Source organism: Elgaria multicarinata, chromosome 2 (genome assembly GCF_023053635.1).
Source record: "Elgaria multicarinata webbii isolate HBS135686 ecotype San Diego chromosome 2, rElgMul1.1.pri, whole genome shotgun sequence".
NCBI lineage: Eukaryota > Metazoa > Chordata > Lepidosauria > Squamata > Anguidae > Elgaria > Elgaria multicarinata.
In genome coordinates this window covers 146,595,828-146,623,596 of record NC_086172.1, presented here as the reverse complement: position 1 = coordinate 146,623,596, position 27,769 = coordinate 146,595,828, and the positions used below count along the sequence as shown (strand labels likewise).

The 27,769-nt window shown below is 42.3% G+C and overlaps 1 protein-coding gene across 1 annotated transcript; it reads left to right on the top strand.

Annotated features, from left to right (window-relative positions):
* On the top strand, positions 1-26,259 carry TMED10 (transmembrane p24 trafficking protein 10). Its single transcript, XM_063117874.1, has 5 exons — positions 1-283; positions 4,185-4,305; positions 14,182-14,255; positions 22,789-22,915; positions 24,075-26,259. The coding sequence occupies exons 1-5, from the start codon at positions 44-46 to the stop codon at positions 24,194-24,196; spliced, it is 684 nt and encodes a 227-aa protein (XP_062973944.1). The 5' UTR covers positions 1-43; the 3' UTR covers positions 24,197-26,259.
* The last annotated feature ends 1,510 nt before the right edge of the window (positions 26,260-27,769 follow it).

Genomic DNA, 27,769 nt, shown 5'->3' with positions numbered 1-27,769 from the left:
CGGAGGCAGAGAGCCCGGCCTTGTGTCGGTCGGACCTGCCGCCATGCTGCTGCTTTCGCTGCCCGGTGGCCGCTGCCGCCTCAGGCCGGCCTTCCTCCCGCCCCTCCTCCCGCTCCTTCTCCTCGTCCTGCTGCCGGGCCCTGTACGGCCCATCTCTTTCCAGCTGCCAGGCAAGGCCCGCAAATGCCTGCGGGAGGAGATCCACCGCGACACGCTGGTCAGCGGCGAGTACGAGGTCGCCCCGCCGCCGGGCTCGTCCAGCGGCCCGTCCGCCAACCTCAAGGTGCAGACAGACAGGCAACCCTGGGAAAGGGGCTGCGAGCTTGAGTTTCGCGCGGGGGTGTGTGGGGGCGGGGGCACCCTTCTTCTTCCTCTCAGCGACACCGAGCGATTCGCCCTACATATAACGGCTGGGTGGCGGCGGAGTAATAAACCTGATGCTGTTAGCACGCTCCCCGCGTTTCCCCGCCGACGCGGGGCGGGGAGCCGTGGCCGGAGGTGGTGCGTGAGCCTCCTTACCCCATCCGTGTGTTACCGGCCACGCTCTGGCCTTCCCGGCCCTTTCACTTCTTGGGACACGTCAGCCTATCCCGTCTCGCCTGGAAGGCCGAAATACGGAAGGAGGAAATAGGCCCAGCTCTGTGGAGCGAAATGTGGCCCCACAATAGCGCCAGGCCCTCACCAGGGTTGCTTTTCTCTTTGTATGCAACAGGCTGTTCCCTGCTACAGCTCTCTCGCTGAACTTCTCAGCCGCCTATCCACGACTCCTCTTTCAACTCCAGCCAAGTTTTGCCTTCCAGCCCAACAGCCTTTGCTCCTGAGTTCTGTGCAAAACCTAGTACACTGTCCCTTTCCAGCACATATTGTAGGAAGACTATAGGCCTGGAGTGGGCAACTTGTGACCCTCCAGAATTTATTTATTTTTGGCCTACAACTCCCATCATCCCTCACCATTCATTATGTTGGCTAGGTTTGATGGGCGTTCTAGACCAAAAGATCTGGAGGGCCACAGGTTGCTCATCCCTACTTTAGGACAATGCTTAGAATAATAAGTAGCCTATGGGATTGCATCCCAAGCTGCGAGAAGATGAGAGCTCTATTGGCATTGAAGGGAAAATAGGAGAGTGGTTATTGGGATATTAGGTGAAGGAAGAATGGTAGTGATGAGGTGGTGCAGCTGTTTGTAATCTTCAGGTTGCCTGGCAGTGGTGATGCATCCAAGGCAGGACTACGCCCATGCCATGAAAATCAGGGCACTGGGTTTAGCTTTGGCAAGTGCCATTGTATATAAAAGCGGAATACTTGTTACAAAGATCATGCAGCTGCCACTACAAATGGCAGCTCCATTTTGAGTGTTTTCCCAGGTAATATCTAGTTTAGTGTGTCCTGTGCTATATAATCGGCATATTGTGTGTTCTTACACGACCCTGTTTCCCCCAAAATAAGACAGTGTCTTATATTAATTTTTGCTCCCAAAGATGCGCTAGGTCTTATTTTCAGGGGATGTCTTATTTTTCCATGAAGAAGAATACGGTACACATTTATTGTTGAACAAAAAAAAAGTCTTATTTTCGGGGGGATGCCTTATATTACAGCGAGAGGCAAAACTGGAAGTAGGTCTTATTTTGGGGGGATGTCTTACTTTCGGGGAAACAGTACCAGTAGCCAATAATGTGGGACAGAAAACACACAGTGGAATAAGCTGTAATTAGTCATTATGGAGAAGATCCTTCAAGTGGAGCTGTTTTCAGCAGCATCACCATGTTCTTTCTAATGTGTAGATCTGCCCTAAGTGTTTGAAGAAAGGATTGTGCATTCATAAAGTATTGCTTAGAGGTCTTTGGTTACCAGATAGTATGGTAGCAATGTGAAGAAAGAGAAGGCCAATAGTTAGAGTGACGTGTCAGTACTAGGGTATATAACCTGTATGTGCAACAAAGGCAGTATTCCTAACCACCTGTCCTTGGGAGCGAATCACATTGAACCTGTGCCCAAATGCCCCCCCTGCTTTCTATTATGAGACTTATTTTTTAACTTTAAAAGAAAATATTTAAACTGCCCACTTCCAAAGATGTACTTTGGAACTACAGCTGTATGGATTTCAAATATGAACTTTGTAGGGAAATATGTGTGGGGATGTGGGTTGTGACATAGAATGTTCTGTTATAATTATAATCCTGAGTTCAATAGTGTAACTTTTGCAATATAAGTTCAATAATATCCTAAATTGTTGCCATGGCAGTATTTCACCCCCATCCAAATGCTCATTATCCAGGAGTGCTGTAGCATGTTGGTTAATGAAGTCTTAGTTTTGTGTATTAGCCCTTCACTTTCTCTAGAAGGCCAGAGTAGGGCAAAGAAATGTCATACACTAGGAATCAGTGTTTGGGTCTTGACTTCAGCAGTTGACTGAGTAGCCCCAAGCAAATACACTGGCTGCTTATCCGGAATAAAAATGTCAACAGCAACTACTCATATAAGTGCCTTAACTGTTAGGGCTAGGTGTTCCAGTTATTAGTGATCACATACTAGTTTTCTTTCCAGAAGGACATAATGCTTTGTGAGTGCTCTTGCTCAGAAGAGCATTGTCTCAGAGAGGCAACCCATCAGGACTGAAGTGATTCTTTGTCACTGTGCCATTTTTGTTGCGTTCATGATACTTCATCGTTGTGTTGTGTATCCTCTAATTGTGACATCTCAGCACTAACAGTTATGCTTTCTGTTCTTGAGGAATGTATCCAATATGCCAGTTGGCTGCAAGGAGGAGGTTCTTTCCTGGCTGTCATCCCACTAGATCCTTGTCGTGTGGGTGCTTATTGTTCAGGCAGGCAATGTGGAGAAGAAAGCTGTGCTTGTGAAGGACGATGATGTTACTGTGCGTAATGCCAGAGCATTGTGGAACATCTTTCAGGCTGGTTGCTCCCCCATAATTGTGTAGGCTGACTTTTAAGCAGTTTGCTCTACGTGTACCTAGTTTGATGGGCATTGTGCCTGCCTCTATGTAGGCAACTGTCATCTGATGCCAGAGGAAAAGAAAAGTAGAGCTAGCCCAATATGCACCAGCTAATGCTGGAAAGGAACTAGTTTGTATGTAACTGGGTTTGAATGACATGATAACCGACAGTGGGGTAAATAGTCAAAGGTGGGGACTTTTTTACACCATGGTTGGTTATTCAGCTGAAATAACCAATGCAAATAACAAATGCTGTGCAGAGTTGATTATTTGAACAACATTGGTTGTCGGGTCGTGTACTGTTGACTATTTCGTCACACGTAGTTGGTTATTTTTGGCGACTACAGAGTGCCCTGGCAAGAGTGACCAAAGCAGTGGCTGCTGCTCTAGTCCAGCCAGCAGAACTCGCAATGGCTGATGGGATACGAGCAGGAGGACTGAGGTGGGTAGAGATGGCAGGGGATGTGTTAATCAAACACACCGTTGACTTATAGTCAACTCGACGCTGGCCTTAATCCACACCATAGTTTATTATAATCATGTCATGTGGGGAGTACCCCCCCCCAATAATCAACCATGGAGTTGATTATTAACCCACCATTGACTATTGTGTTGTCTGAATGCAGCCTGTGTGTGTATTAGCTCCTTTTCCATGGAAGAGCCATATTTGACGATCCCCTAACATCTTGTTCCCCTAACATCCCCTAACATTTCTAAGTGAAACTTTAGGTGACTTCTAACATGCTTTCAGAGTTCTTTAAAGCTTATTTTGTGTTTTTTATTTTAGCAATGGGGAAAACGTGCAAATGATGTGCTTCATTTAGTAATTAAGTTCAATTGTACAATTATTGTCTGGTCAGTGTCACCCGTAGCTTGCTCTGCTCAGAATTACTGATAATGTATGTTCAGTGAATAAATGAGATCTCCCATCACTGTCTACCCCTGTGCTCTCCTTTGAGCAACTGTGTTCTGTTGCAGTGAATGCTTTTATGGGAATGTTATTAGTTTTAACATGTCAGAAGAGGCTAATGAGGCAGATTTTTTTTGACAACTCTAATTTATCAGAATTTTTTTCACTAGAATTTTAATCTCTTCAACTGTGATGGGACTGAAGAAAAAGTATTCTAGGAAGATGTTAATCCTCTGACTCCTCCTACCCCCCCCCCCATATTGTAGCATAGGATTTGGTTGTTAACCTGTTTGCCTTTTGTATTCTTCATTTTTCTTACAGATACTTGACTCTGCTGGGCATATTCTCTACTCCAAGGAAGATGCTACAAAGGGCAAATTTGCTTTCACCACAGAGGACTATGACATGTTTGAGGCCTGCTTTGAGAGCAAGCTCCCCGTGGGTGAGTATGAAAGACCCTCTTCTTCTCTCTCCCTTCTCTCTTTGTCGAGTGCATTGAAAAGGTTAACATTTGGATGAGAGACAGGATGAATCTGCTTTGCCAAGTGTTTTGAGATCTTTTAGACGGAAAGAAAACATTTAATCACTGATGAAGGCCATTTGCTGCAATCCTTCCCAGAACTACTTGCATTTGAGGAATGGTGAAATCAGAATTGTCTACACTGAGAAGTTATAATCCAGGATGGGGCTCAAGAAGAACAGGATAAGAAAAATAGACTTTGGCTGTGACAGTAATCTCATGAGTCTCTACAAGAAAGAAGCCCCTTTCTGTCTTCCACATCAGATGGAGATGTGGATTCTTCCTGGAATTTTATTTTGAGGTGGCCCAAAGTTCCTAAAACCTTGCTTGCACACAGCAAAATTGACAGGATGTGGGCACAACAAACTGTTTCCTCCTATTTCCAGCCAACAAACACAGGGAGAAGACAGGGACACTAATTTTGCAAATTATTTCAATTTCTTCCTGAAGTAGAAATGACGTTTCTGTGCCCTTTTCATATGCCACATGCAGATGGGATCCCACCATCTTCACATTGATCATTTTGTACAAGAGGCGTGGAAAGATTCTGTTCATTTTGTTTGCTTTATTTTTAAAAAAATCTTTCTATAACTGTTTATATTAACAAATATCCAAAGCAGCTTATAAAATGAAATAATACAAAATCAGCAGCAATAAAACAAGATTAAAAAACCCAACCAATTCAAAATAAATATGCTGCCCAATCAGCCGGTATCATGATCACAAAATGCTTATTGAAATAATTTTTCAGCGTGTGAAGAAAGAGAACGGCAATAGTTAAAGGGACGTGTCAGTACTAGGGTATGTAACCTGCTACATGCAAGACACACAGTAATCCTAACCACCCGTCCTTGGGAGTAATTCACATTGAACCTGTGCCCAAATGCCCCCTTGATTTCTCTTATGAGATTTATTTTTAACTTTAAAAGAAAACATTTAAACTGCCCACTTCCAAAGATATACTTTGGAACTACAGCCAAACATATAGACGTGACACGTGGTTGCAGTGGCCAAGATTCTGTCATGAGAGGAAGAAGGGGAAATGTGCAAGATGTTGGTTGTGTACCCAGGCTGTGGGGACAGTTGCCTAACAAGTTTTAGAGTTGAATTTCCTTTGGGAGTGACGCACTTGCCCTTCTTTTTGGCGAACATCTGGGGTTGACATTCAGGGCAAATAGTCCATAGTCCTCCAGGCTTATCCTTTGCTACTGCTTCCGGTCACAACTGGGCAGCATTCAACTTGCAGAAGTCTTGCTAAGGCTTGAGGAAACCACCTGCTTCTCACTGTCGCAGCTGGATCTACTACGTTGTATGTCTCCTGTACTTATATAGGACAGTCACAGTAAGTGCTCCACCAAATGGTCCTCAAGGCAGCTAACAGCAAATGCAATAAATTATAATAAATACAATAAAACAGCGTTGAAATACAAAATAACAAACATAAAATCAAAGCAGGTAAAATATCAATAAAACCCATCAAAACAACCAGTTAAAACTAATTACAATATATTTCAAGTTAGCTTATGTGCCAAAGACTTGTTTCAATAAAAAATGTAATTGCCTGCTGGCAAGAAGATTATCAAAGACGGGGCTATGCTACAACTAATATGCTGGGAGTGAAATCTACTGCTGCTTTTATAAGGAAAGTAACTTTCTTGGCTGAAATCATACGTTTTGTGAGGACAGAAGGAAATAGGACTGGGATTTTGTCAGAATGCTTGTTTAACTCTGTTTGGCTTTTGAAGGGTGCCACTGAATTACCTATGCCCCCAAGATAAGTAATTAAAAGCTTCACATTTGTCTCAAACACCTGCAGTTCCTATATCAGCACAATGCCTTGTGGTTAAGCCTTTATAAATTCGAGTCTCCTTAAACAAATCTTAATAATCCTTTGTACCATCTATATGATTGGTAGTTTTTTTACATACTGCCAGTGCCATTGTTGAGCATGCTGTGTCAGTGAAAGCTGCAGGGTTATATCTGCCTTGGGATGGCAGAGCCAGGACAATAGACACTCTGGGCCGTTGGACCAGGTTGAGTCTGAGCATCTGGGATTTCTCAAGCACTTAGCCACAAAAATGAGGAAGAGGAAGTGAAAGGCACAACTTTTTGCGCAGAGACCCTAGCAGAGGGAAGAACTGGCTTGCAAAACGTAGGGAGGTCCCCTCAGTGAGCTCTATATTGGTTTTGCAGGGCTCTTTTCCTTGCGTCACTCACTTTGCTCCTGGGGTTGCAAAGTCGTGTCTATGCAATTCTTGATTGCAGTGTTCGTGCTGCTTGTACTACGTGCTGAAGATTGGGAGGAATGGATAGTATGTGCCAGACGTTTGTGTGGGATCAAATTTTGCTTACTTGTCTAAAGTGCAATATTGTGTCCTTCTGACCAGAATATCTTTTAAAGTTCCATTGTGTGGAAATTAATTTCCTAATATTATGTTTAATAATGGGCATATGTTCAAAGCCAAATCTGGAGCATTCCTATTCTTTTTCTTGCTTTTATCTGACTATAACTTGCCTTAAGTTGCAAAGATCCCATTTTGTTGAAAAGATCCTTCCTACTGAACATACTATATAAGGAGTGGTTGTTTTAAAGCCAAGTAACACTGAGCAGTGAGTTTTTATGAGTGGGAGTCAGGCAAACCTCACAATCTGACGGTTGGAGCTCTAACTGCCTGGCAGGCATAGAGAAAACTCCTTCAGGAGTTGGTTCCCCTCACTCAGCCTTTCCTGAGGGAAAGCCCAAATGAGGGGAGAAGCTATGATACAGCTCTTTGAAAGCTACGAGTGTGCCTTTCAGAAGGGGTGTCTTTCCTAATGGAAAGGCCAAGGGTAGGGGAGTGCATGTTGTTGGGTGCTGCTTTGCAAATGAGCACATAGCATCTTTGGTCAGCAGCACCCAATGCTCCCACCTCATTCAGTCTTTCTGGGGGTTGGGGGAGGCCAGATAGGGTGGGAGCATGTGCTGTTGGGCAATGCTTCTTAAAGACACCCCTTACGCCTTCAGACTTCCCCTCACTTGGCCTTTCCCGAGGCTCATCTGGATGAAGCACACACTCTTCCTAAAGTTGCAAGGAGAACCTTCAGGCACCTAATGCTTCTGCCCCACCTCATCTCTCCCGAAGGGGAGGGAAGATGGGTTGCTGGGTGCAACTGCCTGAAGGCATTCAGTGCACCTTTGGGAAGCAGCACCCAACACTTCTCTCCCCTCATAAGAACACAAGAAGAGCCATGCTGGATCAGTCCAAGGGTCCATCTAGTCCAGCACTCTCTGAAACCAGCTGTCGACCAGGGACCCACAAGCAGGACATGGTGCAACCGCACCCTCCCACCCATGTTCCCCAGCATCTGGTGCACACAGGCTTACTGCCTCTAATACTGGAGGTAGTACATAGCCATCAGGACTAGTATCCATTGATAGGCTTCTCCTCCAGGAATTTATCCAACCCCCCCTTTTAAAGCCATCTAAATTGGTGCCCCCCCACCTTTTCTGCTCTAAAGCAGGAAGCCCAACAGGGGGAAGGAGAGCTGCTCACAGAGGGCAGTGTGTGCTCACCATGGCAAGTGAATTTGTTGATTCTACTGGATTCTTGGTCCTGCTGGGATGAAGGAGGAATAATTTAGGAGTTCATGCTGCATGATATGCAGGTAGCCCCATTGCAGTGTATGCAGTGATCCCATTTTGAGTTTTATATGGTTCAGCAATTTCTGACTGGTTATGGGCAGGTTTTGTGGCAAAAATATTGTGCAAGCTATTTTCATATAAACCCCACATTTGATTTTTAAGGTAGATTTTTTTGCAATGATAGTAAAGAACTTGTTGAGGCAAGAATCAGGATATATTAGTGCATAAAGTGCTTTATCTTTTTAAAGGAGAAAGAAACATTTGTGTGTTTATAATGTGATCTTGCCTGTCAAACATATTTTGTTTGTTTATGCATACTTTTTATTGCAAACACCATAGGCATACCACATAGAAACGTAGCTTTTAGTGTTGAAAGGGACACTTTGAAATGTTTCTAATCAATACTGTGTAGACTTCCATGGCCTCTCTACGTTTTGAAATCCATTGGAGTACTTCTGTTATTTCCTTTATTTTTATTGGTATGGTGCTTATCCATCATGTGTTCAAAGCAGTTCTTTATTTATTCTGAAAGTTCTGTTTTGCTTGCAGTGAACTTGGCCTAGTATTACCCAGATGCTATTCTTCCTATCTGTTTCCAGGGGCTAGTCCTTAAGGACCCAATGTTTCTGCAGTTTACTCATCTGCAATGCATTCCTAGGCTTATAAGTTGTAATAACTTCATTGGGTTTACTCCCAAATGAATATTCATGAGAACATTATTAAAAATATGAAATTAATATTTGTTTATATATATTATATGTATACTGGTTATAATCTTCCTAAGCAGGTTACATGCTAACATGTTTAATATTTAAAACATTTAAAATGGTGGTGTTTAATATAACTATTAAAGTATTCAGTGAACAAAAATAAATTCACCATTAAAAACCTCCAATGTAAAACACTAAAATGCAGCAGCAGCATTGTATGAGTTATAAGCCAGGGAAAACTTGTGTAAACAGGTACATTTTCAGGAGGCATTTAAAACTCACCACATTTTCTGCCCATTGAACTTCACAGGGGAGGGAGTTCCAGAGGGTGGCTGCCACTGCTGAGAAGGCTTGCTTCCTAGATGTCACACAGTGACATCCCATTGATAGTGAAATTACTAGCAAAGCTTCCTCTGAGGATCTTAAAGGTCAGCAGGTTTCATATTGGGGAAGGCTGTCTGCTAGGTACCCTGATCCCCAGTTTTTTAGGATATGTCTAAATTAATTATGTAACTGTAATGTCCATTCCTATACTGGGAATTAATTTCCATAGAAATAGGCAGCAATGACAGTCTGGGGGTGGGGGCTGCTTTGCCCCTCTACTGTCATGAAAACTACATAAGGCATCTTGGAAGTTGTTAGTAGCAGCACCAATGGACAATGCTGTCATTTCCATCCAGTGAAGAAAGGCCTTTCTCTGCCCTACCCCCACATTGCATTTCATATACTGTGCTGTGCTGCCACCTACCTGTGAAATGCACACTGTAATAAAGCTTTTCTGGTTTGAAGAGGAAGAATGAAACATAAGCGTATGAAGGACTGCACATTCCCTTGCCAGGAAGCAATTGGCTTCCTGGCAAGGGAATGTGCAGCTGCCTGCATGGAGTTGGCTGATAGAATCATAGAACAGCAGAGTTCGAAGGGGCCTACAAGGCCATCGAGTCCAACCCCCTGCTCAATGCAGGAATCCACCCTAAAGCATCCCTGACAGATGGTTGTCCAGCTGCCTCTTGAATGCCTCTAGTGTGGGAGAGCCCACAACCTCCCTAGGTAACTGATTCCATTGTCTAACAGTCAGGAAGTTTTTCCTGATGTCCAGCTGGAATCTGGCTTCCTTTAACTGGAGCCCGTTATTCCGTATCCTGCACTCTGGGAGGATCGAGAAGAGATCCTGGCCCTCCTTTGTGTGACAACCTTTTAAGTATTTGAAGAGTGCTATCTTCTCTTCTCCAGGCTAAACATGCCCAATTCTTTCAGTCTCTCTTCATAGGGATTTGTTTCCAGACCCCTGATCATCCTGGTTGCCCTCCTCTGAACATGCTCCAGCTTGTCTGCGTCCTTCTTGAATTGTGGAGCCCAGAACTGGACGCAATACTCTAGATGAGGCCTAACCAGGGCTGAATAGAGAGGAACTAGTACCTCACGTGATTTGGAAGCTATACTTCTATTAATGCAGCCCAAAATAGCATTTGTCTTTCTTGCAGCCATATCGCACTATTGGCTCATATTCAGCATGCGATCTACAACAATTCCAAGATCCTTCTCATTTGTAGTATTGCTGAGCCAAATATCCCCCATCTTGTAACTGTGCATTTGGTTTCTATTTCCTAAATGTAGAACTTGGCATTTATCCCTATTAAATTTCATCCTGTTGTTTTCAGCCCAGCACTCCAGCCTATCAAGATCACTTTGAAGTTTGTTTCTGTCTTCCAGGGTATTGGCTATCCCACCCAATTTGGTGACCTCTGCAAATTTGATCAGCGTTCCCTGCACCTCCTCATCCAAATCATTAATAAAAATGTTGAAGAGCACTGGGCCCAGGACTGAGCCCTGCGGTACCCCACTCGTTGCCTCTCCCCAGTTTGAGAAGATTCCATTGATAAGTACTCTTTGAGTCCGATTCTGTAGCCAACTGTGAATCCACCTAATAGTTGTTCCATCTAGCCCACTTTTAGCTAGTTTGTTAATCAGAATGTCATGTGGTACTTTGTCCAAAGCTTTGCTGAAGTCAAGATATATGACGTCCACAGCATTCCCACAGTCCACAAGGGAGGTTACCATATCAAAAAATGAGATCAAATTAGTCTGACAGGACTTGTTCTTGACAAATCCATGTTGGCTTCTAGTGATCACCGCATTGATTTCAAGGTGTTTACAGATTGACTTCTTTATAATGTGCTCCAGAATTTTCCCAGGGATGGATGTCAGACTGACTGGTCTGTGGTTCCCAGGTTCCTCCTTTTTGCCCTTTTTGAAGACAGGGACAACGTTAGCCCTCCTCCAGTCATAGCACCTCACCCGTCTTCCATGATTTTGCAAAGATAATAGACAAAGGTTCTGAGAGTTCTTCCGCTAGCTCCTTCATTACTCTAGGATGCAGTTCATTGGGCCCTGGAGATTTGAACTCATTCAAGGAAATTCTTTGACCATTTGTTTATCAATCTCAAACTGTAATTCTGCCCCCTCAACTTCTGCTTCACTTTTTCCAGGGGGGTCATAGATCCGTTTTTGGGAAAAGACTGAGGCAAAGTAGGAATTGAGCACTTCAGCCTTTTCTTTATCATCTGTTATCAATTTGCCATCCTCATTAAGCAATTGAACCACCATTTCTTTCCTCTGTCTTTTACTACTCACGTATCTGAAGAAAGCCTTTTTATTGCTTTTAGCATCCCTCGCTAATCTCAGCTCATTCTGAGCTTTAGCCTTCCTGACACCATTTCGGCATTTCTGCGCCACCTGTCTGTACTCTTCTTTTGTAGCCTGGCCTTCCTTCCACTTCCTATGTATCCTTTTTTGTTTTCAGGTCATCTCTAAGCTTTTTGTGGAGCCACATTGGTTTCCTCTGTTGTCTTCTATCTTTTCTCCTTGTTGGAATTGTTTGTAACTGTGCCTTTAAAATTTCCTTTTTTAAATACTCCCACCCATCCTGCACTCCTTTTCTCATTAGGCTCATTTGCCATGGGACCTTACTTATCATAGTTCTGAGTTTATTAAAATCAGCTTTTCTAAAATTCAGAGTACGTGTATGGCTACACTCAACTTTTGTCTCCTTCATAATCAAGAATTCAAGTATGACATGGTCACTTTCCCCCAGAGTTCCCGTAACTGCCACTTTATCCACTAAGCCATCCCTATTGGTCAATATCAAGTCAAGGATTGCCAATCCTCTAGGATCCAGAAATTGTTGCTGCTGCATGTCCACTCCCTAAGGCAGAGCAGCAATGCCATCTCCTTTCTTTGGCAAAGATGATATATCTCATGAGATAGATGTGCATGCAGTAGGTAGGAGTTGGTTTGGGGTATGTGTGGAGAGGTTGATTGGTTAGCTAACTAGTCACACACACACACACACACACACACACACACACACACAATTTTTTGTTTTAAGGTTGGGGAAATCTCCTCATCCTACCATGCAAAGCAAGTTTTATACATGTATTCCAAAATTGAGTAATTTTTTTATCTTTTAAAGCAGAAAAGCAGTCTTGCATATTTTTGCTATTCATTTCTATAGTGGGCAGCATTACCTTTGGTGCTAAACTTGGACACTAGAACAACTGAGGCTCTGATAGGCTGGATCCCCTATCATAGACTTTATTGTGTCCTGATTTTGTTTTAAGGTATTTTTTTAATTAAACAATGCTGTGTCTGACATAGCATGGCCTAGTTGTTACTGTGCCATAATACTTCCATTCTGCATACCTACCACTCTCATGCCCTTAACAGTAACAAGTGTAAAAACAGCTGATCTGGGATTGGAGGATTAAGAAAGAAAGAAAGAAAATTTCTTTGAAGTTACTTCAAAGTAGAAATACTAAGAAGCAGTTATCCCTTTCCACCCCTAAAAAGTCAGACCAAAAAAACTCTACCCCAAACTGAAACATCTATGGTTCTTGGGGTTTTTTTTCTGCCTAAGCTGACATATTTATGCACACATATTTGGAAAAGGTAGTAAGTCCAAATGTTTTCAGTAGGTTTTACTCCCAGTTAAATAGGGATGGGAGTAAGCCCCATTAACCTCACGGAGACTTACTTCTGAGTGAACATGTAGACCAGGAGTGGGCAACTTGTGTCCCTCCAGATATTTTGGCCTACAAATCCATCACCCCTCATCATCATAGCCATTGGTGTGGATGATGGGAATTCTAGGCCAAAAAATCCAAAGGACCAAAAGTTGCCCACCCCTGCAGTAGAGGCTCTGATTATCATTTCTATTTTGAAGGGCTGTTTACACCAGAACTTCCAGCTGGAGGTGGATCGTCCCATTTTTCTACATCCTCTTTAATTCGGTCCACCTTGCCAGGCCCAAAACCTACTGATACCAATATGTCTAGGAACAGGGAGCCTGAGAATAAATTGCATATTTCCATCTGTTTCCTTTTAAGAGAATAGTTGCAATTCCTTGAAATACCAGAAAGAAAGGAATGACCAGAAGGTCATACCAAATGACACAGCATCAGGGCAGGTAAAAGAAGCTGCATTAATGAATCTAAATAGAATTTATCTATTTAGTAGGCAACCTTGTGCCCTCCAGATGGTTTGGTTTTCAACTCCCATCTGCCCCAGCCATCATGGCCAGTGGTCAAGGATTATGGGAACTGTAGTCCAGAACATCTGGAGGACACTAGGTTGATTACTTCTGGATTAGAGATAGGCCTGTAGTACTAAACCTGAACAGACAAGTCACTGTCACTTGCAGGATGAGATGTGAAACAATACAAACATGAACAATGGCATTTGTACTGTTTGTACCACAAAGCAGAATTCTTCAAGTTAAAACTGAATGACTGAGCTGGTGTGTTCACACTTCGGTTGCAAAATGTTCACTTGAAACTGAACTGAGCTTATGCTATGGGCTTATATATAGTTTTACAAGCAAAACTCACACTGAAGGTGAGTTTCAAAGGGGAGACTCTTGATCAGCAGAAATAAAGGAGAAGGAAGGGAAGAAGAAAGAGCATCACAGTGATTCAAGTGTCATTCTTAATTCTCCAGTCCCCAAATATTTCTGTAGTTGGCTAAGTGTTCTTTAACCTTGGAACAGTCTATTCTTTTATGGTTCATTCTTTTCTCTATTCAATCCAATGCACCACTTTGGGTTTCTACTTGCTTTTTGTTTGGATATAATTTGCCTTTTAGCTCCCTCCAGTTTGACACTAAATGATTTGTATGTTTCCTTATTGCTATGGGGTGGACTGAAGACCAGGAAATCCGAGTGCCGTGTGTTCTGCACGCTCCACATGCTTAGTTGCAGCTTGTTCTCATTACTTCTGGGAGTTCTTCTAGCCAATCCGATCTGCAGATTTTCCTGTGATTTTAGGCATAGTTGCACTGCTTCTTTAGCTGTTCAAAGGTTTGCATGGCAGGAGAGCTGCAAATCCCTCCCTAGTTGGAGGAGGGGGGTGGCTGGGAATTTCCTGGCAGCCCGAGCACTGCACACAATGAATCCTTTCATTGCACTTCCAGGAACAGGGCGGATGCCAGACCAGCTCGTGACCTTGAATATGAAGCACGGAGTGGAAGCAAAGAACTACGAGGAGGTACATCCCTGCTTTTGCTGCCTGTGCCTCTGATTCTCTTCCTACCAATCATGTGATATTCTATATGGCATAGACTAGAGCTCTCATTTAGTGGAGTTTTTAAAAGTTACTAATCCCAGTGGGGAGTGGGGAATCTGATGCTTGGCAATGTCATTTTTAACCATGAATTTAGATTTATTTAGAACACAGTTGTTCATTTCATCACTACCCATATGTCTAGGAAACTATGGATAAATGTGTTCAATGACACTGCTGAAAAATATGTAATCTTTAAAACAAAGACTTAAAACTTACAAGCAGATTCCATGAAGCATCTGTTTCACTAGCTTAAAGCTATGTAAAATGATAACATTAAAGGCACAATCCTATACACATTTAGACAGAAAATAGTCCTACAACTCCCAGCATTCCCAATATGGGGTTCCGCAGAGAGACATGCCTAGAATTGCACTGTAAATTAACATGGGACTAAATTACCTGCTTTATATGGTTATCAGTTGGGTTATAAGAAGTGCTCTTTTAGTCACTGCATAGACATGTTGAAATGTGTTCATGAGGTATATTATTATTATTATTATTATTATTATTATTATTATTATTATTATTATTTACATTATCATTTACATTATTTACACCCCATAGCCGAAGCTCTCTGGGCAGTTTATATAGGATAAAAACACTTAAAAACAATATACAAAAATTTAAAACCACAAAAACATACAAAAACAAACCCAGGCTAATTACATATTGCTAAATGCCTGGGAGAAGAGAAAAGTCTTGACCTGATGCTGAAAAGATAACAGTGTTGGCACTAGGTGAGCCTCGTCAGGGAGACTGTTTCACAATTAGGGGCCCCACCACAGAAAAGGCCCTCTCTCTTGTTGCCGTCCTCCGAGCTTCCCTCGAAGTGGGCACCCGGAGGAGGACCTTGGATGTTGAGCGCAGTGTATGGGTAGGTTCATGTCGGGAGAGACGTTCCATCAGGTATTGTGGTCCCAAGCTGTGTAAGGCTTTATAAGTTAAAACCAGCACCTTGAATCGGTCTCAGAAACATACAGGCAGCCAATGCAAGCAGGCCAGAGTGGGTCTTATATGATCGAACCTTCTGGTTCCTGTTATCGCTCTGGCCATTGCATTTTGCACGAGCTGCAGCTTCCGAACCATCTTCAAAGGCAGCCCCACTTAGAGTGCATTGCAGTAATCTAACTTGGAGGTTACCAGGACATAGATAACTAAAGCCAGGTTATCCCACACTTCGTGCCACCGAGGCCCCCTGAGCCTCAAGTGATAGATATGGTTTTAGGAGAACCCCCAAACTTCAGGGGTGTTAAACCCCATCCAGAACAGGTTTAACACCCTCCATCCAGTCAGCAGAACCACCCACTAACAGCATCTCAGTCTTGTCTGGATTGAGCTTCAGTTTATTAGCCCTCATCCAGTCCATTGTCGCGGCCAGGCACCAGTTCAGCACATCCACAGCCTCACCTGATGAAGATGAAAAGGAGAAATAGAGCTGCCTGTCATCAGCACACTCCAAAACTACGGATGATCACACTCAGCGGTGTCATGTAGATGTGGAGGACAAGATTGACCCCTGTGGAACCCCATACTGGAGAATCCACGGAGCCAAGCAATGTCTCCCAAGCACCACCTTCTGGAGTACCAAGTAGGAGCAGAACCACTGCAGTGCAGTACCTCCCACTCCCAACTCGGACAGTCGTCCCAGAAGGATACCATGGTTGATGGTATTGAAAGCCGCTGAGAGATCAAGGAGAATCAACAGAGTCACACTCCCCCTGTCTTTCTCCCAACATAGGTCATCATACAGGGCGACCAAGGCTGTTTCCGTACCAAAACCAGGCCTGAAACCCGACTGAAGTGGATCCAGATAATCAGTCTCATCCAAGAGTGCCTGGAGCTGGCTCGCAACCACCTGCTCAAGGACCTTGCCCAGGAATGGAACATTTGCTACTGGCCTATAGTTACTAAGATTGTCAGGGTCCAGAGAAGATTTCTTCAGGAGTGGTCTCGCTGCCGCCTCTTTCAGGTGGCCCGGGACCACTCCCTCTCGCAAAGAGGCATTAATCACTTCCCTGGCCCAGCCAGTTGTTCCAACCCTGCTAGCTTTTATTAGCCAAGAGGGGCTAGGATCCAATGCGAAGGAGGTTGCACAAACCTGTCCAAGCACCTTGTCAACATCCTCAAGCTCCACCAACTGAAACTCATCTAGGAAAACTCAACCAGTAAAAAGATGTGGGAGTGTTGAACATATTAGAGTGTCACCTTATGAAGAATCAGGTCAATCTAAAATGAGAATTCAGCCCTGAATAAGCTGCAGTCTATTTCTCACCCTTTCTTCTTCTGCCTCTTGGTATTTTCAGCATCTAACTTCTCAGTGACCCAGAAACATTTCTTTATATTCTGCCCATTTTGTTCTAGTGGATATATTTTTTGTTTATGGAGCTTTCTTATTTTTCCTTATAATTATTTTAAGAAACATCTCAATTTTATGTTTAGGGGAAAATAATTTTATGTTTAATGGTATCCAATATACAAAAAATGACTGCATTTGGACAGTCATACGTGGATTTAATAAGCGGGTATATGCATAAGACTTTTGCCCATGCACACAGCATCTTCCTTTATTTCTTTATGGTGTGCCTGAATGTGGAATGCCAGTTAATCAGAGTTTCCAAACCAGTAAATGTTGGTTACCAGCTGCACAACAAATCAGGATTTTAAGCCAGCTTCAAACCATGATTTAAGATTCTGGCTTATTACAAAGGCTGCAACCAAGATTTCCTGTTTCAGTTGAGATGGGAAACAATGGTTAATTGGAGACTTCCACATTCCATACAAGCATGCCATGAAGGGAGGGTAAAGGGGGCTGCATGCAAGGGGAAAAGGCTTTTTCCTATCTAAGTCAATTAAGCCTGGATATGTTTGTCCAAACCCTGCCAGTGTAAGATATGCTTTGGATATAGAAGTGACAAACACTTTGCATGAAGTTCACTGTATTGACGTTATAACTATGTCTTTGCAAGTTTGATCTTTTCCAGCAGATCAAGTCAGCCTCTTCCTGTTGGCATGCACATGAAGCTGCCTTATACTTTGCCCGAGCTCTTGGAGAGTCATGAATGCCAGGCAAAATGGATCTGTGGTCTGACAAACGTCTTTCCCAGCCCTGATGAAATTCTTTAACTAGCGATACCAGGCCTTGAACCTCAGACCTTGTGCACACAAGTGGTGATGCACAGCTCATTTGAAGAGCTTTGCATTTAGAGGGTCTTGGGAACAATCCCTGGCATCTCCAGTTAAAAGGCTCTCTTGTGAAACACCTTGGCCTGAGTTCCTGGAGAGGGCGAGCTGGTTTAGTGTTCTGGCTTTGGTATAAGACAGCTTCATGTTGTTGATAAGGTATGGATGAAAGTAACACATGTGTTCTAACACCCCCCTTTCATTCTACATTTTGACAATCATAAGTTCTCTTCCTTGATTTCAGGCTCCTTCCCTGGAACAGCTATAGAAGGATCATGGAAAGTGGCTTTCAAAGTTGCTTCATTTATGACATTTTTCCTACACAGACATTATTATCTCAGTGTAGGAAGAATTTCATTATCTGGTATAAAACAAACTGCAAGTTCATTTTGCTGTGACTACTTGGATTGGGCAGCCACAGTGGCTTCAGAAACAGTGTGGTCATAGAAAATAAACTTGCTACATTTCATATATGGAGGTGTACTTGTGTTTTCTTACACAGTAGATGTCTCTTATACAGTAGATGTCTCTTGTACAGAAAAGGCATGTACGAAGTAGATCTAGATATTGATCACACACTGGAGAGTGGTCACGCCCTCATGGAATGCGAAGATCTGTTACTGCAAGTTCTTGCCTTATTCAGTATCACCTATTGTTAGCACTGGAATGGCTTTTCTCTTTTTGTAGTAGGATTGCTCATTTAGGATAGTTATCTTCATCAGTGTCATCTGTATTTTGTCCCAGCTTAAAGCTCCAGGCTGGCCTACTGCCAGTTATTACTGATTGCTTTCTCATACTTGGTGCTAAAACCTCCATTGTACAAAATCATATGCTGTACAAATAGTTAAATATTGCTGATGCAAATCAGCTCCATGATGTATTTGCAAGGTGTTAGAGTACACTATAGAATCAGTTGGAAGTGATCTTTGAGGTCATCTAGTCCAGCCCTCTGCAGGTTGGTGCCATGTGAAGGCTTTAAAAGAATTCTTCCTATTTGCCCAATGTTGGTAATAGCTTAAGGGACAGTTATGAGCTCGGAGTCTGTAAAGGAGAGAGAGAGAGAGAGAGATCCATGCTCAGTCTCCAGTAGCTTAAGTTTAAAAGAGAGAATCAAGCTCCCATCAGCATAGCCAGCATAGGCTATGGTGAAGGATTCTGGGAGTTGCAGTCCAACAACATCTGGAGGTCTGCATGATCCCCAACCACGGCGTAGAGGTTTTCTTCCATCTCATTTGTCATCTGTGATGATTCTTATAGACCATTTGGGCTACTAGAAATCAGTATGGAAATCCATGCAATCCCTATGTGTAGATTGCACATTTCAGGAATGCTGATTTGAATAAATGGTCACTCACAAGAACTTTCACCTCGAAGTTCCCTAAGAAAGAAGGGGTGGTGGCAAGAGACCATTGGAGTCTGGTAGACACGTGTCACAAGGTATAAAAGCAAGACAGAACTAGTAGCTGACCTCATGAATGGATGTAATCAAATATTTCCAGGCTACTCAGGCTTTGTGCAAACTGTCCCCAAATTCTCAAAAAGTTTCTCCTGCTAAATATCACATTGGCCCTTTCTTTTCTGCATCTCATTTTAAAAATCTGGGCTACAAATTATATGGTTCTCTTGAAAGTTGTTGCTACAGTTTCTGGTCATGTGGCTTTCTAGGCAGGCCTGCCCAGAGGTGGGGCAAAGGGAGCAATTTGCCCTGGACCCTGGCAAAGGGGGTGGGGGGAGCAACAAGCATTTTGTATGTCTGTGTGACCACCACCCTCCCCAAAATTGCATTCCTCTGGGCGGCCCTGTTTCTAAGCCTAGTTTGTATCCTTTTAGAACTCAAATGTAAGGGCTTTAACTGAAAGGACAGATTAATCTTGTGCTGTTGCTACATCACAAAAAGCTGCTGTAATGTTTGTGATCACCGTGGTTTGGTTCCCCCTTGTGGCCTTGCAATGAACAGTCATTGTAGTAGATCTGTGTATTTCTTTGATCTATTACGTTAAGGCTGCAATCTTACACACACTTACTTGTGAGTAAGTCCGACGGAACTGAGTAGGGGTTTCTTCTGAAGAGAGATAGGTAGGATTAGGCAGTCAGAGTACAATCCTATTCATGTTTATCTGGAAGTAAGTCCTATGGTGTTCAATGGGGCTTACTCCCTAGTAAGTGTTTAAGATTGCAGTTTAAGTCACTTTGCAGTTTGAACTTGGAGATCTCAAACCCATGACTGAATTATTATACTGCTTTTTTGACCATGCAGTTCCTCCCATATGGCTTTTCTGGCTCACAGTTATTTCTATGTGACAGTCTAGTAAGCTTAAAGTTAATTTGCTTTTTATTATATTAAACATTATTTAAGTGTTAATTAAAAAGTGACTAGTGCCCACTCTTCTGTCCTCAAACCTGTGAAATAAACATAGTGTGCCCACTGCTATGGTTCAGAAGTTGGGAAAATCAGTGTTCACCCCACCAGGCAGGAAAATAATGCAGTCATGGCAACCTGGAGTAAAATTATTTTGTTATAATTAACAAAGGAGGGAAGTACCTATACCTTGCTTTCTCCTTAAATGGTATTAGCACATGCAATACATGGAAATGAAGCAGGAAATCATAGCTTCCCCTGTCTATGAATCATCCCATTGCCTTTATTCCCATTGGCTAGACACCGGAGGGGTGTGGTCAGGTTTATTGAACAATTGGGTAGAGTACTTCCTGTACTGGGACTAGGGTGTAATGTGGGAAATATAAACAATAGAGTTACAGTGCAGTCCTATACATATTTGCACTCCGATCGCTGCTTCTCTCTCCACATCCTTCAGAAATTGCTTGCTCCCTGCTCCTTCCTTAGCCAATCCATAACCTCTAGGAACTTCTACGATAGCTGTTGCTACTCCTACCATGCTGGCTGCCTCTTTGAAGTCAAAAATAGTTTGCCAGTGGGTGGGCAGAGCAGGGGACTGGGGAAGCTATAACATAGCCCAAGGCCTCCCCATCCTCCTTCCCTCCCGTTCCTACACATCTTGGCTAGATGGGTGAAAAAGCCCATCTAGCCTAAATGCAGAGCAGGAAGAGCGCAGAGGTGAAAATCATCTTCACTGTTCTTCTTACTCTGCATAGGATGCCCATAAGCTTCCAAGTTTAGAGGCTCAACAGGCATCACCATAGAATTGCTAGCATGCTTTTATCCAGATTGCAAACATATACAAGATTGCTCTCTTTGTTAATTGTATAAGTTTTAGTTGATTGATTACGGGCATTCACATGAGAAAAATATAGTTCTAACAAAAACAATAACTTTTACATGTTTTTGATGATGCACACATCACATATGTGTAATAGCAGGCATCATCTTATAAGAGACATGGTTCATTCTCTCCCTCACTGGATAGAACACCTCTTTTTAAGATGGTGCTTGCCACCTGCAATTTTGATAAATACTTGTGTTAAAAATCACTTGCATTCTAAAAAAAAAATCTGCCTGATTAATCAAGGGTACCTTTTAAATCAACTTAATCTAATTGATTGAACAATTAATACTGAGATCCTAGTTTTAAATGAAACCATCCTTGGCTTGAATCAAACAAGTGTCTATAGGCTTGCCAGGGTATTGAGCAATTTTCAGCACCAATTGGTCCCACTGTATCCTTACCACAGTGAGGTCCAGTCCATAGGCTGCTGCCCTCTTGTGTTCAGCCAGAGCTGCATGCTACACTATGTGGGGAAAGGGAGGTATTCTTAGGGCAACTTGTTGCTTGGCATTGGAAGTACTTCAGAGCATTAGAACTACTGTCTGTGTAGGATATCAGGGATGCAGAAATATTACTGAAACAACACATGTGTACTCTTTGGAACAGAGTTATGATAGAATACAGCCTTTATATTCTCCCTATTTCTGGCGCTTGGTCCCATTTCTTCTTTTTTTACAGTGAGATCCCAGCCAAATGGGGATCATGTCAAAGTAGCCAATCAAGACTGCTGAGTGGGGGGTCGGGGAGGAAATGTTGTCCCAGTAGCCTTGGCATTGGACTGACACATTCAGATTGAGTGGAAATGATTGGCTCCATTTACAATCAATTGATATCATGCAGCTACTGCTATATCTGAGTGTGTGGTCAACAACTTCAATGTCAATAATTTTTAAGAATATGTAGTCAAGAGGAGGGGCCATAATTCAGCAGTGAAGCACAAGCTTTGCAAACAGACAATCTCAGCTTCAGTCTCTGACGTTTTCAGTTAAAAGGAACTAAAGAAGCAGAACATCTCAAGACCAGTCAGAGTGGGCAGCACTGATTCAGATAGACAAAGTCTGACATCATATGAAGCAGCTTCATATGTTCAAAGATTAACTAAGCTAGCTGTATTTTTTGATCAGCACTCTCAAGTAATGCTAGCATAGCTTTGTTTTAAAACCCCACTAGCCCTAAACATTAACCTGAAATGAATTTGGAACTCAGGTAGAGGTACAAAGGTTTGTAATATGTCTACGCAAACAAAGATGTGCAGTAATTCTATATATTGTGGGGCTTAACATGCTCATTACCTAGAACCAGGGGTAGGCAAACTTCAGTCCTGTGGAATCTACTTTTATTTTTTATTAGAAACTTGAGATGCAACAACTGGAGCATGGGACAAAAGACATACACTTAAAATTAAATAATTCTGAGCCCAAGAATTTGTTTTCAAGGGCCAGAACTGAGTGGAGGTCAGTCCTTCCACATAAAAAAATACTCCTGACTAGTTCCCCACCCAGCTTTCTTCATTTCTATATAATTTAGTGTGTGTCAGAGAATCACTTCGTTATTAAACAATTGTGAGTCAGAAATCTTTGCTGATCTATTGCATATCATCCAGAGATCTACCAGTAGATCCCAATCTACCTTCTAATCAACTCTAGAACTGTTTTCAAGCTGTGTAATTAAAAGAAACATCTTAATGGAAATAAGGATTTGGGTTAGATACAACACTGGTTATTTTCTAGTAGAATAGATTTCCTTTTCCTCCTCCAGCTCCCTGTGTGCCTCTTTGGAAAGTTGAGGGACCCTCTGGAGCAGATTTGGGGCACACAGGGGGACTTTATGGAGGAAGGGAGGATGGGGAAGTCCCATTGTATAAGCAGAAGTTCTGTTGTGTGAGCAGACTTTCCTTTGCCCAGTGTTGGAATGAACCCTTGAATTGCCTCCTTAAGGCAGGAATGCTGTATGTTGAATGGGAACTCAAACTTAAATGGGAGTGATTGGTGTTGTCTAGCTCAGTAATTTGCATTCTCTTCCTTTGTCAGCTTGCTAAGGTGGAGAAGCTGAAGCCACTGGAGCTGGAACTGCGACGCCTGGAGGATCTTTCAGAATCTATTGTCAATGACTTTGCCTACATGAAGAAACGGGAGGAGGAGATGCGGGATACCAATGGTAAGTATTTGTGTGCCCGAGTCAGGGAGTAATATCATTGACCTCTCTCACACTAAGTCATATGGTATGGGAGTATGCTGTCACAATGCTTACTTGAAGTCTAGTCTGTAGTCTAGATAAGGATCTCTGAGACCTTGCAAGTGGGACAATCCACCTGTTTATAGTTGTATCAACTTCTGAACTTACTGTCATGATAATTGAACATTTTGCCACCATAACTATTTTGTTATAACATGGTCTAATGCTGCTGCCAATAAGCCCTCTTTCCACCAGCTTACTACAGATGAGTCCATTCCTTCTCTCTCTGCTCCCAGTTCGATTCTATCGTTTTTTTCTTTTTCACCCCTAATGAGGGCTGTTTGTATCCAGCCTTAAGAATTGTTCTTTGTTTCAGATAAAATGGGTACAATAATTGGGTACAATAATTAATAGCTTTCATTCAAGGCAGAGGTGTTCCATCTCTAAACACTGAAGCCTTTTACAGACACTGCTTGCATTTTCAAACACACTTCAGTAGCCATGAGGACTAGGATCATTAATTGTGCTTTTTGTTGAGTGAAAGCTAAGTATTTGGGGTTTCAGATGAAAGAATTATGTTACTTTTGCACGCATCTCTATTTTCTATGTGCATCTCCCATCTTTTTTGGTGCTCATTTTTATGTCAGCATTTCAAGTGAAGAGATACTAAACCAGAGGTTCCAAAATTTGAGGTGGTGGCCAGATTGCCTCCCCCTCACCAGGCCCTTCACTGGACAAATGATGTCAGTGGGTGTGGCCACACCCACTGACTTCACCAACCCATCCATTTTGTCTTTCCCCATGTTGAGAGGAATGCTGTGCCTTTCAGCACTCCTCCAAGCATCAGCCAAATCCTCAGCCTTTGCACAGTGTGTGTCGCCCTCATGAGGGTGCTGTGTGAAAGGACTCCAGCAGCCCTGGGAAGAGGGGCTGCTACTCCCAGTACCAGTCACTCATCACCCTTATCCCTCACTGTTAGATTGGAGATAACAGTGGGGATTCTTCCTGGGTGGCAGGCTGGTTTGGGCCTGATGGAGGGAGGTTTCTCATTCCTGTAGTAGATTGTGGGATTGCAGTAATCAAGGGCTAGGGACTTCTTAGCATTCCTTCTGAGTAACAAGCTTTTGTATTTTTGTTTCAGAGTCTACCAACATTCGGGTACTATACTTCAGCATTTTCTCAATGTTTTGCCTCATTGGACTGGCTACCTGGCAGGTCTTCTATCTGCGTCGTTTCTTCAAGGCCAAGAAGTTGATTGAGTAGCAGGAGGGACAGTTTCCCTTTCTTTAAAACCCCAGCGGAACAACACCATGACCCAGCTATGGCCGTTTAGAGGCACCTCGGAGTTGACCTGCCAAATGGAGCATCTTCTGGAATTGGCCCCAAAGGGGAAGGAGGGAAATGCTGGCACAGAAAACAATGAGGAAGCTTCTGAACTATTATTGGATAGATTTGGGAGGGGCGGAAGTTGTGATATTTGGGGACTCTTGAACAGGGATGAAATAAAACTGTCTCAGACAGCTGCTGTTGGCTTTTGCGCTGTCTCTTTCTCTCCTTCACAGCTGCAATTTGGTGACCTTTTCCTGATGTCACCAATGATCCTCTAAACCACTTGTGAATACACAGAGATTGTTTATACTTAAAGCGCTCCATTTTGTTACCACACAGAGTTTTGAGAGAGAATGGCTCAGATGTTCTTGGAGCCAAATCTCCCAGAAGCAGAACTCTCCCCACAATTATCAATAGCTACATTTCAAGAGTGGGGAAGAAACTACCAGTGGTAATGGTTTGTTAAAATATTTGATACTTTTGTTAGGAGCAGGAAGAACATAAGGGAAATGGGCTGTATTGCTTAGATTACAGAAGAAAAAGGTTGGTATATAGACTTCTCAGGAGGCTTTTGTTCTCATTCTTTTGCATTCTCTGACGTAACATCTTCTCTTGTTCTAAAATCCTATAGTTCTGGAAAGCCACTTGAATACTGTGAAAGGACATTTGTTTAATTGTAAGAAATACCTGTCACATGCATACTTGAAATGCACGCTCAGGTTAATTCCATTGGGGTGGGTGGGAATCTGCCTCTGTTATCTGCCAAAGCTATAATAAAATTGCTATTTGGACAGTATCAGACCTGTACTGTAACAAACTTTCAATCAAGTTACAGCCATATGCTTGTAGTCCTGCATCCATACACATTAGTATTTGGATACGTAATGGCAGGGAAATGAGCACGTGTGGGGGAAAGTAGGTGAGCTGTAGTTTGTTTCTAACTTTAAAAACATTTATATCTTTCCTGGGCTCTATAAGTTTCAGGACTTATATCAATGGTAAAAAAATAAATTCGACATGGTGGTTCTGAATCACAACAGCTGCTCAGTTCCATTTTCATAAAACAGGAACCTGCTCCTAAAATGTTCTGCAGTTTCTCGCTCCCATACATTTGCATTAAAAAAGGTGGTGTATAGGAAAGACTTCATCTGTTATTCTTTAATTGTCAGCACCATGACACTGCTGAAGAGGCCGCTGTTGGGCTTATTGGCCGGGTTAGGGGGGTATTACTAGGTCAACTAATTAACTGATAAATATTTGCCATTTTGTTTCCAGTTTGGCCTCAGGAATCCAAAGATGCTGATTTTATTCCCAAGCTCTGGTACAATTGAAAGAGCATAAAAAAGAACATTTACCTAATGACAAAACCAGAAATATTTATTTGTTGTTTGACTTCAGTCTTATACAAAAACATGTTGCAAAAATAGAGAGAGGGATACTCACAAGAAAAACTTCAAATGTGGAGGGCTACACTGGAACATCAGAACATTTTTTGTCCTCTTCTAGTTCTTTTCTTCTCCCAAAAACTGTACTGCGAGTTTTGCCTGCAAGTGTTCAACATTGCTTTTAAATTGAGATTCCTGGACTTTCCACAGTTACAAACTAAAATAGAAATGATGATGGAAGGTTGTGCTTCAGGGAATGTAGTGGCTATTTTAGATTACTCTTATTTATATTCCAGTAACAAATTTGCTAAATTTAAAGGAAAATAAGCAAATTTGGGGAAGTGTGTTCTCTTGTTTGCTCTTTTGAGTTCATCACTTATTTGCCAATCAGAAATTACCTTTTTAGGTAGTTGAAGTGATGACTTGATACCCATGAGAATTATGCCTTAGTGGCATTTGCTGTAGTATGTCCTGACTTTGCTCCTAACTCTTGTGGTATAATTGACGCTAAGTAGCACAGGTGGAAACCTGTACAGATGTATCTGTAAAAACTGGTTGGGGATTTGTCACTTTTCAATAAAACCTATTTTGGAAGGGGGGATTTTCTTTAAATCAGTGTCTCTGTAAATCTCTTGAATTCTTATACCTTAATTTACTTCAACCAATCAATATGTTTATTGCTCAATCCACAGATCATTGCAACACATATAAACTTGACATTTTGCTATACTATACGATAAAAATTACATGTGGTTAAAAATTACAGAGCTATCAAAAGCGTAACATGCATTACTAAAAGGATAGTAAGATAGGAGCACAGCGGACACACAGAAACCTTTAATTGCTTCTCAATGACATTTCATTTATATCTCTGAATCTTTATAACAACACACACCGATAGTATCTAAAAACTTTGCTCTACATCTATTAGCTTTCACTGCAAATAGTGCAACCCTTTGTAGCTTAATTTACTTAATTACTGTATTTCTTCGATTGTGAGACGCCATCGATTGTAAGACGCACATTAATTTCAGTACCACCAACAGGGAAAAAACCCTAAGACACACCCACAATTCTAAGATGGACCCCATTTTTAGAGATGTTTATATGAGGGGAAAAAGTGCGTCTTCGAATTGAAGAAATACAGTAGCTGTTTCCTTACAGTTTCTGTGACTTGAGTAGACTATCGTTTCTACACTGTTTTTCACTGTACAAAATGTGCCACAAGCCTTACCTCACTTATCCTTCCTACCAAGAGAGGTTTATGATTAAATAGGAACTTGAACCTGGGAAACCTGCAACTAAACCCCGAATACCACACTGGCCCCAAATAATAGACAGACAGAAGCCTGGTTCTTCAGTTGAGTAGTCTCCAAGTTATAGAACCAAGCTTGGCAACTGCTTTGACAACATATCGGTTAAATAAAATTCAGGGTGCTGGAAGATACTCTCCTAGAGGATTGTGTAAAAGTGAAGAAACTTTCGCTGTTAAAGCTAATCTTGAATTGTTCAATGCTGGAGAGGGATTGCCTGGAAGAGTTCTATATAAGTCACTGAGTTTCCTCAAGGAAAAGTGAGCAATTGTGAACAATTACTTTTCCTAATTCATCAGTTAATAAAATTAGAGGTTGGTTTTAAAGTGGAATCTAAGAATTCAACTTTTTAAATAAAAAGTTATTAAAGGTTTCTATTTAAAAAGTTGCTAAATCCACTGCAATTTCTCAAAGAGTAACATAAAAGTAGATAAGACTATTATCAATCAGTTTATACTTGCTGCTTCCCTCATCCTTGCATACAATGCTTTTCTTGCTGTGTTCAACCAATAATGAACCTCCCTGTTTGTAAAGGAACTATCCCATTTGTCGACATGCATGCCCACATTTCAAAGTAATGCCTCAGTTGAAGGATGGAGTAAAGCACTTTGGCCTCTCCCCACATTTTTACAGCCAACACTAAACATCCGCTACACAGTGTTCAGCCCTTGCTTCATGGCTGTGAGCGTATTTGTATGGTTCTTGGCCTAAGGAAAAGCGGTGGAAATGCTTTGTCCAGTGCAGTGGTAAACACACCGTACCAAGGCATGCATTGAATTCTGAGATGGGACAGTTGGCACAGAATGCCA